This window comes from Diospyros lotus, chromosome 3 (assembly GCF_014633365.1).
Source record: "Diospyros lotus cultivar Yz01 chromosome 3, ASM1463336v1, whole genome shotgun sequence".
Taxonomy (NCBI): Eukaryota; Viridiplantae; Streptophyta; class Magnoliopsida; order Ericales; family Ebenaceae; genus Diospyros; species Diospyros lotus.
The window spans coordinates 32,891,479-32,906,781 of record NC_068340.1 but is presented as its reverse complement, the minus strand read 5'-3'; the positions used below and the strand labels follow the sequence as shown (position 1 = coordinate 32,906,781).

The window sequence follows — 15,303 nt, the reverse complement described above, 5'->3', positions numbered from 1 at the left end:
TATTATAGTCAAAATAGTTTCAAACTGAATGGTATTGGACATAGAAGTTTCATGATGGCCGCTATGAAATAAAATTCTCCAACAAAGGATAAGTATCAAGTCTCAACTCAATGAATTATTAAATCACTGCAATGCCAATACTTTTAAAAATAAGTTAGAAGAAAACAAAAATTCTAAAAAAATATGCACACTCGAAATTTGGAGAATTCCAATACACCTCTATATTTCAACTTAATCAAAGTTTTATTGACAACCCAGGTGTTAAAAGTTTAATTTTTTATTATTATTATTTTATTCTACTTATATATTTTTATTTTAAATATAAGAAAATCCTAATTATTGTCGTTATTATCAGACAAAATATATTTATTGCATCATATATATTATCCTTAAATATATAAGTTGTTTTTTTTTTTTATCTAAACATAAAAAAGTTTTTAATCTTTGGTTGTAAGGAGTTTATTTATTAATAATTTTAATTATGAGTGAAAAAAAATCAAACAGAATTAAATAAAATAATTAATTGGATTCAAAATACAATTTTAAGTGGATAAATGCATTTGAAAAGTGTTATGATTAATTGATTGAGGGCCAATAATTTAATCTAGGAAGCGATGTATAAAGGTCAAAATATTAGGTGAAAAGGATAAAAAAGTGAATCATCATCATCATCATTGACTTCATCTTCATCGACGCTACTTATAACCCAAACGAATTAGAATTGAATTAATGGCGGATTTGACGAATTAGAATTAGAATTATATAAAGATGACTTTTGTTGGCAGTCAACTTAATCTGCGGTCTTGACGTTCCCTCCTCCTCTGCTAGCCGCATACGTCCGCCCGTTCGATCAAATCACCGAAAGGGGCATTGAAGTAAGCCAACGCGTTCCAGAAAGAAAACCTTCCCATGTGGGGGCGGGGGCGCGTGGCCGCTGACTGATGGCTTGATTTGGAAAACTCCATTCACTTTATGAATTTGTCGGCATCGGTTTAAATGCCGCGCTGCCAGTGCCCGTTCCATCGTCTCACCTAACTTTTATTTAATCTATAATATATTTATCCAATTTTATTAATGTATTCAGTCACTGGTGCAGTATTTTATATTTATTTTATTTAAATTACAAAAATAACGTTATTTATTGATGATATAAATGGATGCTATTTTTTTAACATTTAATTAAAAAATAATTGTGTTTTATTTAAAAATAAGATATATTGAATACTTTTTAATCATTACATTTGAAAAAACAGTTAAACATTACTCATCAACGAAAACCATAGGAGCGAATGATTTGGTCATTAATGAGTAAGCATATTTCTTATATGGGTTTTGTTAACGAGTCTTAGAGATTTATTTAATTAATTTTATTTTTTAGGGCTCTAAAATATTTTTGCTAGTTAATAATAAATAAATGAAACTCTCATCTCAAGGCAGGCTGCCAGTTGATGTTATTAAAAGCACAAGATAAAGGGCACGTGTTCTTTGGAGTGGTGGCTCTCGTGGTCGCGGGGGGGCAATTAGTGGTCCTAATGATCATATCTTTTCCTAATTTAGAGGGCCGTCTCGCTCTCCCATCACATGCGTCCTCGACATTATTCCAGTAAAGTTTCAATCAAATTAATCTTCCAAGTATATGTTAAATAGTAAAGAAAATTATAATAAATTAAAATTCGTATTAAATTATTTGTCAAAAGGTGGTAAAAAGTGAGAAGCAGTGTCTGTCTATATCCAAAGTTGGTATATATAATAATATAATATAATATAAAAATTTATTTTGAGTGGAGGACGCATCAGGTCAGGGTGACCAGTAACAGCTTCAGCTTGATAGATAGAAAATAGAAGAAGGAAAAATATCGTCTGGTTTGTTTGTCCACCATGGCCGAATAAGTAATGAATGCCTCTTGGTTTTTAGGTAATTATTATTATCAACCGTAGCCCAAATTGATCAAGGAAAGGATATCCCACTCTCAGTCTCAGTACGCGGGAATGGGATCCACGTGGGTGGCTTGACTTGACTGCTTCAACTATCTACATCGAGCTGCTCCCACGAGATATCATTTTTTAAAGTTTATTATAAAAGTAGTAGTAGTAGTAGTAGTAGTACTGTATTCCCTCCCTCCCTCCCTCCCACCCCCACTAATTCACAAGAATCTTTTTACCTTTTGTTGGCTTTCGTTCCCACTGCTGAAATGAAATCAATTTGAGGGAGGGTATATTTGGTTTGGATATGGATTGAAATAATAATGATAAAGAGGAGGAGTTTGAAATGGGAAAGCAAAACAGTCTCTTTTGCTTAAAAGAATATTTAAAAAGAAGAGAGAAAGGAGGTGGTTTGTTAGACTTTAGAGGATTGGATTGAACGGGAAGAAGCATACAACACCTGGGAAGTTTGAACGAAGCAAGCAAGCAAGCAACGGAGGCGGAGAGTTGAGGAAGACACACAAATATTGTAATTACTTTTCTTTTCTTTTCTTTTCTTTGGATATTTAATATATATAAAAAAAAAAAAGGAAAGGAAAAAGAATTTGAGAGTTAAAAAGAGAAAACAAAAAGGAATAACATAATTATAATATTAAATTTTGTATATATCTTTATATGATTTTAATGAAAATATATTTTTTTAAAAAATATAAAATTATTAAAATAGGAGGGAGGGGAGTTGTCAAATTCAATTTTATAACTCCCTCTCCTTCCCCTTCATTTCCTCCTCTTTTATTCTTTCTAGAAATCTCTTCTCCCGAATTTTCATTTCAAACGTAGATTTTTTAATCTATATAATATATTAAAAAAATTAGTTTTCAATATATATTATATAGTTAATTATGAGAAAAAGAGTTTTATTTTTTATTAATAAAATAATTAAAAAAAAACAAAAGTAGTTGACTTCATCTGTACATTATATAATAATGAAACTGTTTATTTTTATTTTTCGACATTGGATTAGAAGACCAAGACCGTACACAATTATAGTTTCAAATTGACTGTTTATTTTAATTTTTATTTAAATAGTGTTTGTTAGTTAATATATAAATTAAAAAAATAAAATATAAAAAATATTTTAATATTTTATTTTTTTAATATATTTGTTAAATTTATCAAAAAAATCATTAGAAAAAAAATTATGTGATTTTTTATCTAATATTTTTCGGATATAATTATCTCTTTCCCTTCTAGATAAACATATATTAGACCTTACAAATAAAAAAGAAATGATACGTATGTCTTTTAGTGTATTCTAAAATATTTAACAAATTATTTGATAAAAATTTTAAAATGTTTCAAAGTTTTATCTTAATCATTTCATATTTTAACTTGAAAAATATTTAAATATTATCTTATTTATTTTAACAAATATTATCTTATTTAAAAAAAAAAAGAAAAAGGCTTTTAAGTGAGGTAGTTTTCAAATCAAAATTGTTTAGAAGAAAATAATTTTGAACTATTCTAATAAATATTAATTACGAAAGGAAAAAAATCTTAAAATGTTAAAACTTTAGAACAATAAAAATAAAAAAAAATCATAATTCATCCACACTTGCTTTATTTTATACCTTTGTTCTGAATATTGGTAACTTTTTCTCGGTCTATCTTCTCTAGAAGGAGACCATTACGACAATTTAAACTGTTAGGACATCACTCTTTTTTTTTATTTTATTGTTTATTATTGGGTACTGTTTGGTTACGTGGTTCAGATTCAGTGGCATAACGTAAACGGTGGGACTGGGTGGCTTAGAACATTATTAAGCAAGTGTTTTTATTCACGACTAACAGGTGAATTTTTTTATAAATATCATGCGTGAGATGTACTTAGGTAATAATTATATCAAAAATTTACCAGACTATACATGTCACATGAGAATAAAAAATAAAAATAAAACAAAAGAGACTAGTTAGACCAAAAATAAAAGAAAAGAGAATAAGGGGTAATTTTGCTTAATTAGCTTAAATTATGGGATCTCATAAATTTTAGGACATTTAGGTCATTCTTAATTTTTTGGTTTTTAAAAAAGTAAAAATATATTTATTTTTTTATTTTTAAAAATAAAAAAATTCAAAACAATAAAAAATTATTTTGACTATTTTCAGTCAAAAGAACTAAAATACGGAAAAGATTAGATAATTTATTTATTTATTCATATTTTATTCTTATAATGAAAAAAAATATTATAAGATTCATCAAATTTAAAAATATATATATTATATTAAATAATTATAATTTATTAAATAAAATATTATTAAAAATTTATTTTCAAAATTTCAAATAGAATGTGTTTTTTATTGTTTTGAGAAACAATTTTTCAAAATAATAAATAAAATATGTTTTTAATTTTTTAAAAATAAATTATCGGAAAAATAAAAAATAATAAATTTTAAAATTTAAAACTTTTTTAAATGATAAATAAAACGTGTTTTTAAAAAAAATAAAGTATCAAAATAAAAAATTAAAACTCAAATCTCAAAGACAACGCCACCTTTAGTTTTTCAGTGGTCAATTATGGGATGTTTTTATGGGTGGTTTTGGATGAATCTGTGGGACGCCATTTGGTCTTTTATGTTATATTTTGTTTGATGTCCTCCTAGGAAATAGAGTAATTCTACCGACCGCCTTACCGAAGTCAATTACTCTGACAAAATTACCCATCACCCCTAACAATATTACAAATTTGCCATTGAAAAGCTGTGTTGCAGGGTCTTCTTCCTCATTCTCCATCTCTTCACCATCTCTGTCTCTTTCTCTCTCTCCCTCTGTCTCTCCACTGCAACGTGCGTCCCTTCCACCTCCGGCATGCGTCTCCTTCTACTGTCGATGCTCCTGACCAGCAGCAGCGTCTCTCTCCCTATCTCTTGCCCGTGCGACTGCTTCTTTGGCTGCCCCTGACTTGTCCCATTTGCTGAGCCACCTCGCCGGTGGCCACTCCGCTGTCAACGTTGCTGGCCGAGGTGGTTCTGTTCGCAACCATGCCTTTGGATGATTATTAGATCCGTATGATCGACTAATGACATCAAACCCATCTTTTTTTTTACCATTTTTGTTGTCCATTCTTTCATTACACAAATTTATATATACTTTATTGCTCACACCCATTTAGAATAGATCTTCCCGTAATAAAATTTAATTTCTTGAATTCTTTGCAGCCTTATAAATATATATATATATATAGCCTTCAAATAATTTTTTTTTTCACGTAACTGGAGAGATAAGAATGTGCACATATATATTTGAAATTTTTTTCTGAAATTTTATCATCATATGTAAGTCCAAAAAATATCAGTAAAACTTATACAATAACCAAATCTGGTAGAAGTCTGCAATAACCAAATCTGATTGAAGTCTCGTTTAGGTGGCCGGTGGTGGTGGGTTGTGGCTATCGGCGAGGAGGGAGAAGGTCTCTCTTGATTTTCTTGCAATGGAGGCTTTCCATTTAAGACTGTGAATTGTTTGCAGTCGCCCAATTACAAAATATCGTGATATTTTAAAAACCAAAATTTCATGATATTTTGGTTTCGGTAAGGCTGTCGGTAGGATTTGTCTAGCATTGTAGAATTACTCCATCAAACAAACCTCAATCAAATGATGACAATTCTTTTACAAGCCACAATTACTGGGTTAATTTAATGTACGGTTTGGGTTTGACAGAAATTTCATCCGTGAGTGTCATCAATGGCTGGCTGACTTTATTTTTTGGATTTTAGAATAGGAATGAACCTCGTACAGATTTTAACAAAAAAGAAAAAAAAAACTTTTTAACAATGTAATCATTCTTGTTATATGCTACAAAAAGAAAATATATATATATAATTTGTTAAGAGTCTAGTTGAAATGGAAAAAGAATTGTCTTGTTTTCTAACTTGGATGATGATTGATGATAGACTTACTTCCATGTAGAGATAACTGGCTTGGCTTACAATAATCTATTAGGAGTTACCTTAATTGTTGATTCCATACTTACAAAATATTGTTACCCAATCAAAAATTTATTGTACATTTTACCTTCAAATTAAATTATCCCAAACCAAGTTATTCCTTGTAATAAAAAAAAATATTTTAAAAAAATCACATAATTTAGCTTAATAATTTCTCCTTTTTTAAAAAGGGTAAAGTGAACCACAGATCTCAAAACATTAAAAAAAATTAACATATGTATATGTTTGTCCCTAAAGTGACTGACAAATAAAGTTTTGGTAGAAGGGCTCTCTCTACTTTCCAGTACAGGTACCTCTCTCTCTCTCTCTCATCCCCCTAAAAAGATTAAATATTTGGCGGAACCCGGTGAACCACCAGAGATAGGATGCATGCATGCCTCCTTGTTATTGGCAAACTAAAAATCTTGGGCCAGCACTGTTGACTGCGATGGCTGTTCCGTCCCTATCACGTAAAATTTGCAAATATAAAAAAATAAAACAAAAGAATTAGATAATACTTTAAACGTAAATTTTTGTGCAAAATAATGCCCCATTTATTAATTTTTAGTTATCAAATAATAATTTTATTTTCATAAGTAAAGGGTGAGCTCAGAAATCCCAATTCAATCGCTATTCCCATTACCCTCCAGCTACTAACACACTTAACATTATTAATGGATTATTATTATTTACCCTTAATATTTGGTTTTACAAACTTCACAGTAGTAGTGTAGCTCTTTCATGTCTTTTGTAATCAATTATCTGTATAAATAAATTTATGGCTGAGGCGATGAGCTCACCTGTAGGCTGTAGGTTGGCTGCCTGCCTATAAATGTCAAGTGCGCGGTGTGGGCTTCTGCGGAACTCACCACCAACCATGGCCTGGAAAATGAATGCCGCTTCATTCAGCTCTCTCGCTGTCTTCTTCACCTCCATGCTTTTTCTCCTGCTTCTGAGCTCTCGCTTGCACGTTTCAGAAGCTCAGTCCTCTGCTCAAATCGTGAGCGGCCTTTCCTGGACCTTCTACGAGTCCAGCTGCCCTAAGCTCGAAGACATCATCCGGAAACGCCTCAAGAAGGTCTTCGAGGACGACATCGGCCAAGCCGCCGGCGTCCTCCGCCTCCACTTCCATGATTGCTTTGTTCTGGTCCGTACATCCACACACACACACACACACACACACACTCTCTCTCTCTCAAAACCGATTTCAGTCCATGGACCCTACTGCTTTTAGATTTTCTTAGCTAGCTTCATGCGTCTTCGCCTACTGCTCTCAGATTTCACTTCGCTTTGCAGATCTGATTTCAGATCATTGATTTCGGAGATGCGCACTATCGGCGTGGATCATCAGGACAATAATTATGAAGTTTAATTTTGCTTTGCCTTTTCCTCTTGTGTGATGTAGGGATGCGATGGTTCAGTGTTGCTTGATGGATCAGCCAGTGGTCCCAGCACCGAGCAGGACGCTCCTCCGAACCTGAGCCTAAGAGCAGAGGCGTTCAAGATCATCAACGATCTCCGAGAGCGCGTCCACAAGAAGTGCGGCCAAGTCGTCTCCTGCGCCGACATCACTGCCGTCGCTGCTCGCGACGCCGTTTACCTGGTAAATTTCTTCCTAACATGACGGGGTTAACTTGGAGACCAAAAAAATGAAGTTCTTAGTTCCTACGCTATCTTCAATATTAATTAATTAATTGAAGTAAATTCAAGTTAGGATTAAATCATACATTAATTCACTCATAAATCGAGAAAAAATAAAACAAAAAAAAATTAAAATCAATAATTATCTCCAATAATGAATTATTTCACTTAATTTGTAATTTAGCCAAAGAAAAAAAAAACAAATTCTTCCTTTTAACATAATTTTTGTAAAGACAAAATTAATAATCTTTTGCTACCCCTTTAGAAGATTCAATTTATGGAATCGTAACATATATTTTTTATATTAAAAATATTATTTAAACACAAAACACCGACTCTTCCTACAACACTGATAATGCTCTAATATATTATTATTATTATTATATTATGCATTTACTTTTAAAAATAAATAACTCTTATGCTAATTATTTATTTTTAAAGTAAAAATAGGACACATCGTCATTAAATATAACATAAATAATAATCTAATTATAAGTAATAATTATATATACATAATCATTTCTTTTTTTCTCTTCTCATTCATATTTACTCAAGTGATTTATACGATCTCCCTCCAGAGATTCTATTTCAATCAGATTTTGATTTGTTTTTTCTGGTGATAGGCCGGCGGGCCGGACTATGATTTGCCGCTCGGAAGAAGAGACGGGCTGTCATTTGCAACGAGAGAAGAAACCCTGGCCAACCTCCCCTCCCCAACATCCAACACCTCCACGCTCCTCACCGAACTCGCCCTCAAAAACTTCGACGCCACCGACGTCGTTGCCCTCTCCGGCGGCCACACCATCGGGATCTCCCACTGCACCTCCTTCACCGGCCGCCTCTACCCCGACCAGGACTCCTCCATGGACAAGACCTTCGCCAAGAACCTCAAGACCACGTGCCCCACCTCCAACTCCACCAACACCACCGTTCTCGACCTCCGCAGCCCCAACAAGTTCGACAACAAGTACTACGTCAACCTCATGAACCGCCAGGGCCTCTTTACCTCCGACCAGGACCTCTACACCGACAAGAGGACTCGTGAAATCGTCACCAGCTTCGCCGTCAACCAGACGCTGTTCTTCGAGAAGTTCGTGTCGTCGATGATCAAGATGGGACAGCTGAGCGTGCTGACGGGCACGCAGGGGGAGATTCGGGCGAATTGCTCTGCCAAGAATTCCGACAGTCTATTCCTCCGGGAAGCCGTGCCGGAGAGCGGAGAGACGAGTACTGTTTCGGCTTTCTAATTAAGCTGAGTGGTGCTGTACTTAAGAATTGCGTGGGGGGTGGTGGGGGCGCAATAAGGTTTAATTAACTCCATGGATCGCTTTCTTTGGATGCGGGAGCTAATTTCTAATTAGAGAGTGAGTTTGTGTTGCAGTAACGGATAGTTGACGGGCGTGAGTGTTTTGAGTGATCTAAGTTACACGTCGTTTGTAGAGAGACTTGCACCATACCATAGCTGGTTGAAGTGCTGCTGCTGCTGCTGGGACAGTATGTGGGTTTGTTGTGGATGGAATGGAAAACCCCCACAATATAAATAAATTATAAAGGACCATCGTCGTTTTCGTTCTTGCTCCTGCTTTATTTTCATTTATTTTTCTCTAAAAACTGAGGATAAGAAATAGAAAAATCTAATTTCTTAAATTTATTTTTGAATTAAAAATGGCAAAAAGATATATCTAATTTTTCATAATTAAATACTACTTTTTTGGGAAATACAAAATGTTAGAATATATCTGGTATTTTTTTATTATATATATTTTCTACAAATAAAGCAAATAGACTGGACGGAATAAATGGGAAGCATTATATCATTCTTATTCCATTATTATTTTCTTGAAAAATCATGTAACAAATTTGTATTCCCCCCCGCCCCCCTTCTCTCTCTCTCTCTCAGCTTCACACTATTATATTGATTATTATTATTATTAGCATATTCTTTAATTTACACCATAAACATAAAACATTCACCACTAAATGGCGTGCTATAAACGCAAGAAATATTCGAAAAGAAAATGACGTTTTGTTTATTTATTTATTCATGTAAAAAATTAACGTCATGTCCATGTAATCCTAAAAACGTATGTCTTTTGGTCCAAAAGGTGAAATCACTCACCTCGCCTCACATCTAGCCCAACAGAACGTGGGAAGAGATTAATCATGATGATCCAGCCGAATGCAGTGGCTAGACCCAAGTTTATCACGCACAAGAAATTCCCTCACTTCAAAGAGAGGTAACGTATGTCTTTTCTTTGCATGGATAATGGATTTGACATAAACAAAACCAAACCGAGAATGGCCAATTAATGTGGGAAATAAAATGAAGCATGAACGTGATCGCATGATCAAAATTTTCCGCTTTAAAATCATGCACTTTGGAAGCCTTAAAACGGAAATAAGATTATATTTGAGAAAGCAATATTGTTTTTGAATTGCAATATTTTTAGTTTTATTTTTGTTTAAAAACAAAAACTTAATATTATTATTATGTTTAAATGGAAAGTATGGAGGAGGGAGAGAACGAAGATTTGAGGAGAGAGAGAAACTATATTATGTTTATTTACCACCTCTTCTCTCAAACATATACATAACATAAGCTAAGGGCCTATTTATTTAATTATGAATATTATTATTTTTTATTTTCAATCTAATTATTGAATCTCTAATTGAAAAATTAAAAAAAAAAAAAACTTTTTATATTATAAAGTAAAACAAATTCGGAAAACAATAAGCAGAACAAACAAATTCGGGAAACAAATGTATGCAAGAAAACAAACAGATAGATACTTCAAATTTACTGGAAAAGAATTAGAGAAGCATAAATAATATCTGCTTGCATAAATATTATTCTTAACAGTGCCGCACAATTGTAAACTCTGCAATAATCTATAGGTAATAGGTTCACTGGAAGAAAACTTCCTGTGATAAACAATATCTGGTTCCCAAACCACCCTAAGTTTGGTTATTTATTTCAAACAAAACAAATGTTGCATTGGGTGTTAATTCCCAAAATTACCTGCAAAAAAGATTTTCTTCACCATCCATGCCATGTGATGTGACCAAAGAATTATGCTCCCCCAGAACCATACTTCTTTCCAAACACAATTAACTGAAGCTTATCGTAGCCGGCAAGCACACCAGCACCAGCAACTGCACGAAGGATATTAGCACCTGCACCCTTGAACAGTGACTTAGCACCCTCGTTCTTGAGGATCTGAGAAAATGCGTCCAGCGAGCTCTTGTACTTCACAGCTTCGCCAGACGTCATCATCATTCTCCTGCGGACTGTGTCAATTGGGTACGATGCAAGACCAGCACCATTGGTGATGAGCCAACCAAGGGCAAAGCTAGCGAAGAAACTATCCTGAAATCCCAAAAAAATATATAACCCACGTGAGCAAGCTTCTCGGTTGCTAGAATGGAAATGACCCAAATCAAATACACCTGGATAAACTCAAAAGATATGCGTGGCATATTAATAAGAGCTAAATTCAGCTATTAGGAGACTATAAGTACATCAGATTATCTTTTCGTATCATTTCGGGAAGTGTCAAAGCCAATCCTATATGGATATATCTTAAATGCATATTGGTATTACAATTCCCCCAAGAGCACCTCTACTTCAATTAACATTGAATTATCACTGAAATTCTATTTGATGCCCCACGAGCAGCAAAACAATGTTTCTATTTTGTTCACTGTGCATTCTTTTTAATTATATGACCGACCAAAGTTCTTTATCCTTTACAGAGAAAATTACAGGAACAAAAAAGAGCTAAGATGGAAGAATTTGAGTAAAGAATTAAACACTGGTCCTAGATCAAAATCAGGTTGTCTTTATCATAATTAACATTAGTGTTAACTAAAAGCATAATGCATGCAACATTGAGATTGAGGACTACAGTGCTTTTTACCCAATATAATTTATGAATAAGTCTCAAGAAATGGGCACAATGTTATAGGAGATGGTACATTTCTGAGAGTCAGATCTAGGTTCCAAACAGTTTGTGAGTCAAATCATGAAGGCGGCCTGGGGACAATTCTTTACCTACTCACATTTAACATAGTATGAACCTTTTTGCTAGAACCACAGATTGGATGTAGATACAGGTACAGGTACTACAAAATAATCTACTAACCTGCAACTTCCCGGTGAGGACCACCGGCTTCACTGAGTCATATAATCCGAAGTACAATCCACGGTACACAATTATACCAACACATGAAATGTTGAAACCACGGTAAAGGCCCGCAACACCATCTGACTGTAGCGTCTTTCTGTAGACATCAATCAAGCCATTGAACTGTCTCTCTCCTCCCTTCTTTGCTGCCTTGGCATCATTAGCAAGACGGGTTCGAGCATAATCCAGCGAATAAACAAAGAGTAGTGAAGAAGCACCAGCAGCACCACCAGATGCCAGGTTGCCAGCAAACCATTTCCAGTAGCCATCGCGATCTTTCTTGAAGTTGAAAAGCCGCTTGAAATAATCCTTGAATGCAAAGTTCAGGGCCTGCAATGGTATTTTTGTACTCCAACTGAGTAAGCAAAGCAGGAGGCAAAACACTACATATACCCCATTCAATTTGTTTAAATATTTAAGATCAAATCATGTTAAAGAGGGAGAATTAACCAACCTGAGTGGGAAAATAACGGATAACATTAGCAGTGTTCCCCCTCCATAATGATACCATCCCTTCATCTTTCATTGTGCGACTGAAACAATCACCAATTCCCTTGTAAGGTTCAGAAAGCCTACCAGTCTTAATCATCTCGTCCTGATTTTGAATCAAAAGCTTCACACGCTCAATTGGAGCAGCAGCTGTCTTTGACACAGCAGCTGAAACTCCACCCATGAGAAAATCAATGGCAAAGCCAGCGAAGCCTTTCTCGGAGGGAGCTTGAACAAACACAGGTGAAGCATTTGCCGCAACCAGTGATAGATCATGTGTAGCTTGACACATTGGAGTTACAGGGTAATGCATTGCTGCCCTAGAGTAATTGCTGTACTGCCCCCCATAAAGAGCAGGCCGCTGATATCCCAGATAGCACATTTGGGAATTGGAAGTGAGATGTAGATTGCCAGCTACCTTCTGAATGACAGATGGATGCTGGTGCTGATCAGCCATTATGCTTTGCAAATAAAAACCCCTGCAATTTGATGAGAAAATTACAACTAATTAAAGAATCAACTTAAGCATATTAAAATCTAAAGAACTCAAGCAATTTCCTTATCGATACTCGAAATTGTAGGATTTATGCAAAAATATAGCTGACAAAGGACAATGACAGGAAAATAGAAGAGCCAGTACAGAAAAATAAAAAAAGAGAAAGATTAAGAATACCAAAAATAAAAGAATATAAACGTTGCAGCAGAAGCAATAGAAAAACCTCCTGCGGAAGTATTTAGAAACCAAAATAAGAGGCTCAAGTCTCAATAGTGCCTGTAACTAAGACATGAATTCTTTAAGAGTAATATTACTAGCGGAAGTTAAAACAAGGGTAATTAAGACATGAATTCTTTATGCATATGACTGTTAAAATGCTTGCGTTGCAACCCATAGCAATAGACAGCTGGTATACAAGATTCAAGCAAACTTCAGGAATAACGATGACATCATAAAGATTGTTCGCTATGTTTTTTTACATGGGGTAATTGCAAGTATCATTGACAAGTGTGGTTTGACCATCTTCATGATTTCTTCACTTTCATCCTGTTTTTGTTGATTAGTCATCTCTTTGATACCTCAAATTGTGTCATCATGTCTCTATCCATCACTCCCAAATGGACCAACAATAAGCTCACAAGTGCCCACATGAATGATATTTACCACCGCCATAGGTCCACAAAACACTAGAAACTAAGGGACTTTCCAACTCATATTGGGATTCCTCCACGTCTTTTCTAACCTGTCCCATCACTGCCAATGGCCCTCACAACTTCAGGACAACATATTCCTATTCAAAAAATACCATTTCCTAGAAGGAATCATCAATGGCAGTGACCGAGAAATTCCAATGCATTGCCTTAGTGTTTAACATACAAGGATGACCTGTGATAAAGTTGGGGGAAGTTATACAACACAAAATTCGTAACTCCAACAATAATTCCGTTCTGTGAATACTTTCTGAAATTGAAAAACATCTGGTAGTACGAACAATTAGCACAACCAAATAACAATACAAAAATAGAAGGCAAAACACTAGAGAATGACAAAGTTCACATTGCAAAATGATTGACACCCACCAGACTTGAAACATAAAGGAAAAAGGCCCCCGCCAAACAGGGGAAGATCAGCAACCAAGAGACCAACAAAATCACGCGAAGATAGAATACGTAACAAGATTGCAGCGGTCACTCATAGCTATAATGTTTAGAAACAAACAAAAATAAAAAATACTCAAAGCCTATACAGGGGCTCTACGAAAAAATTAAGAAACTAATTTCCCAATATTTAACTTTCCTTCAGGAAAAAGATGGAGCAGAAGGAGGATCCAACCAAAAAAACCCAAAGGCAAAACAGAGAACGAAATGCCGACAACATAAATCACAACCATATAATAAGGCAAAACAGAGAACGAAATGCCGCAAACATAAATCACAATCAAATAATAAGGCCCTAGCCATAGGATATAAACCCCTGGCTCAAATCTAAAACCCAGTCTCCCTAGATCCATGCAACAACAATGAAACATTAACTACTAATTATGCAAAGAAGCATAAATATGCGTATACAAATCTAATATAGCAAATAAAAACAATAATATGCGTACAATGAAGTAAACTGCTCACGCCAAGCAAAATTATGCCACGCGACACCGAACAATGGTTGAATACAGGCCAAGTTGGGATCCAATAAAGTTGGAGCAGAGCAGATCAGTCAAATCAAAGATATAAATCCCCCAGATAAACTAAGAACGCAAACAACAGACGGACAGAATGCGTTCGTGCTGCTCAGATCGGACGAAGAAGAAGAAGAAGACGAATAAACTTTAGAGAGAGAAAGTACCTGCTCGCTGGCCGCCTGTAAGAAGTAGAAAAGACCGAGAAAGATTGAAACTGACCACGAGAAGAGAGCCGGTGAGAGGCGGAGCATATAATGGAACAGGGGAAGATAAGTTTTATTCGGTGCGACGCGGGGACGTGGATTACGTCGGCGTGATAGATTCTCGACCGTCCACTGATCTTTATGGGGCGGGGAATGATTTGATGATCGGATCGACGGTCTGTGAGATGGGCGATGCCGAGATGGGAGGGGTTAGGAAAGGTGTGTAAAGTTGCGTGGGTCCCATTCGGAAATTTCTCCACGAAATGTTATTGGGAGATGGGAATCGGAATCGTGGTCTAGTGGGTCCGGCGCTCTCAAATTTGACGAGCGCCGCCGCAACCTCGAATGGAGGAAATTTAAAGCAGCTATTGACTTTTTTATATTTAAAAAATAATTATTTCCAAATTTCTTTTAAAAAAAAATGGATTTGTATATTTAAAAATAATTTAAAGCTGCTATTGATTTGGAAGGAAATTTTTAAGAGTTAATATACTTTATTTTTAGTATTTAAATATTTTATTTGTTAATAAATTTTAAAATATAATATATTTATTATAATAAATAAAAAATATTTGAGAATGAAAACAAATTGCAGTAAATTCACTTTAATAGGTGGTTAATAATTGTCTTTAGAATAAAAGTTAAATAATATTAAGCGTTCCTTATTTTAATAAGATTTATTTATGATATTTTATTTTTTAACAT

At 34.5% G+C, this 15,303-nt stretch overlaps 2 protein-coding genes and 1 long non-coding RNA gene across 4 annotated transcripts; 1 reads left to right on the top strand and 2 right to left on the bottom strand.

The window, feature by feature from the left end:
* Positions 1–6,072: 6,072 nt before the first annotated feature.
* On the bottom strand, positions 6,073–6,851 carry LOC127797713 (uncharacterized). Its single transcript, XR_008022269.1, has 2 exons — positions 6,708–6,851; positions 6,073–6,370 (listed from the first exon to the last, which is right to left on the bottom strand). It is a non-coding gene; the product is annotated as an uncharacterized LOC127797713 (long non-coding RNA).
* On the top strand, positions 6,699–9,122 carry LOC127797712 (peroxidase 12-like). The gene is made up of 3 exons (XM_052330834.1): positions 6,699–7,054; positions 7,313–7,510; positions 8,172–9,122. Exons 1-3 carry the CDS (start codon positions 6,740–6,742, stop codon positions 8,793–8,795), a joined length of 1,137 nt encoding a protein of 378 aa, XP_052186794.1. The 5' UTR covers positions 6,699–6,739; the 3' UTR covers positions 8,796–9,122.
* Positions 9,123–10,359: 1,237 nt separating this feature from the next.
* LOC127798518 (ADP,ATP carrier protein 1, mitochondrial-like) lies at positions 10,360–14,760 on the bottom strand. Of its 2 annotated transcripts, none has more exons than XM_052332134.1 (4): positions 14,560–14,760; positions 12,187–12,700; positions 11,691–12,062; positions 10,360–10,915 (listed from the first exon to the last, which is right to left on the bottom strand). In XM_052332134.1, exons 2-4 carry the CDS (start codon positions 12,676–12,678, stop codon positions 10,619–10,621), a joined length of 1,161 nt encoding a protein of 386 aa, XP_052188094.1. In that variant the 5' UTR covers positions 12,679–12,700; positions 14,560–14,760; the 3' UTR covers positions 10,360–10,618. The 2 variants fall into 2 exon arrangements, with proteins under 2 accessions (XP_052188094.1, XP_052188095.1); XM_052332135.1 differs by lacking the exon at positions 14,560–14,760 and adding an exon at positions 14,324–14,509.
* Between the last annotated feature and the right edge of the window lie 543 nt (positions 14,761–15,303).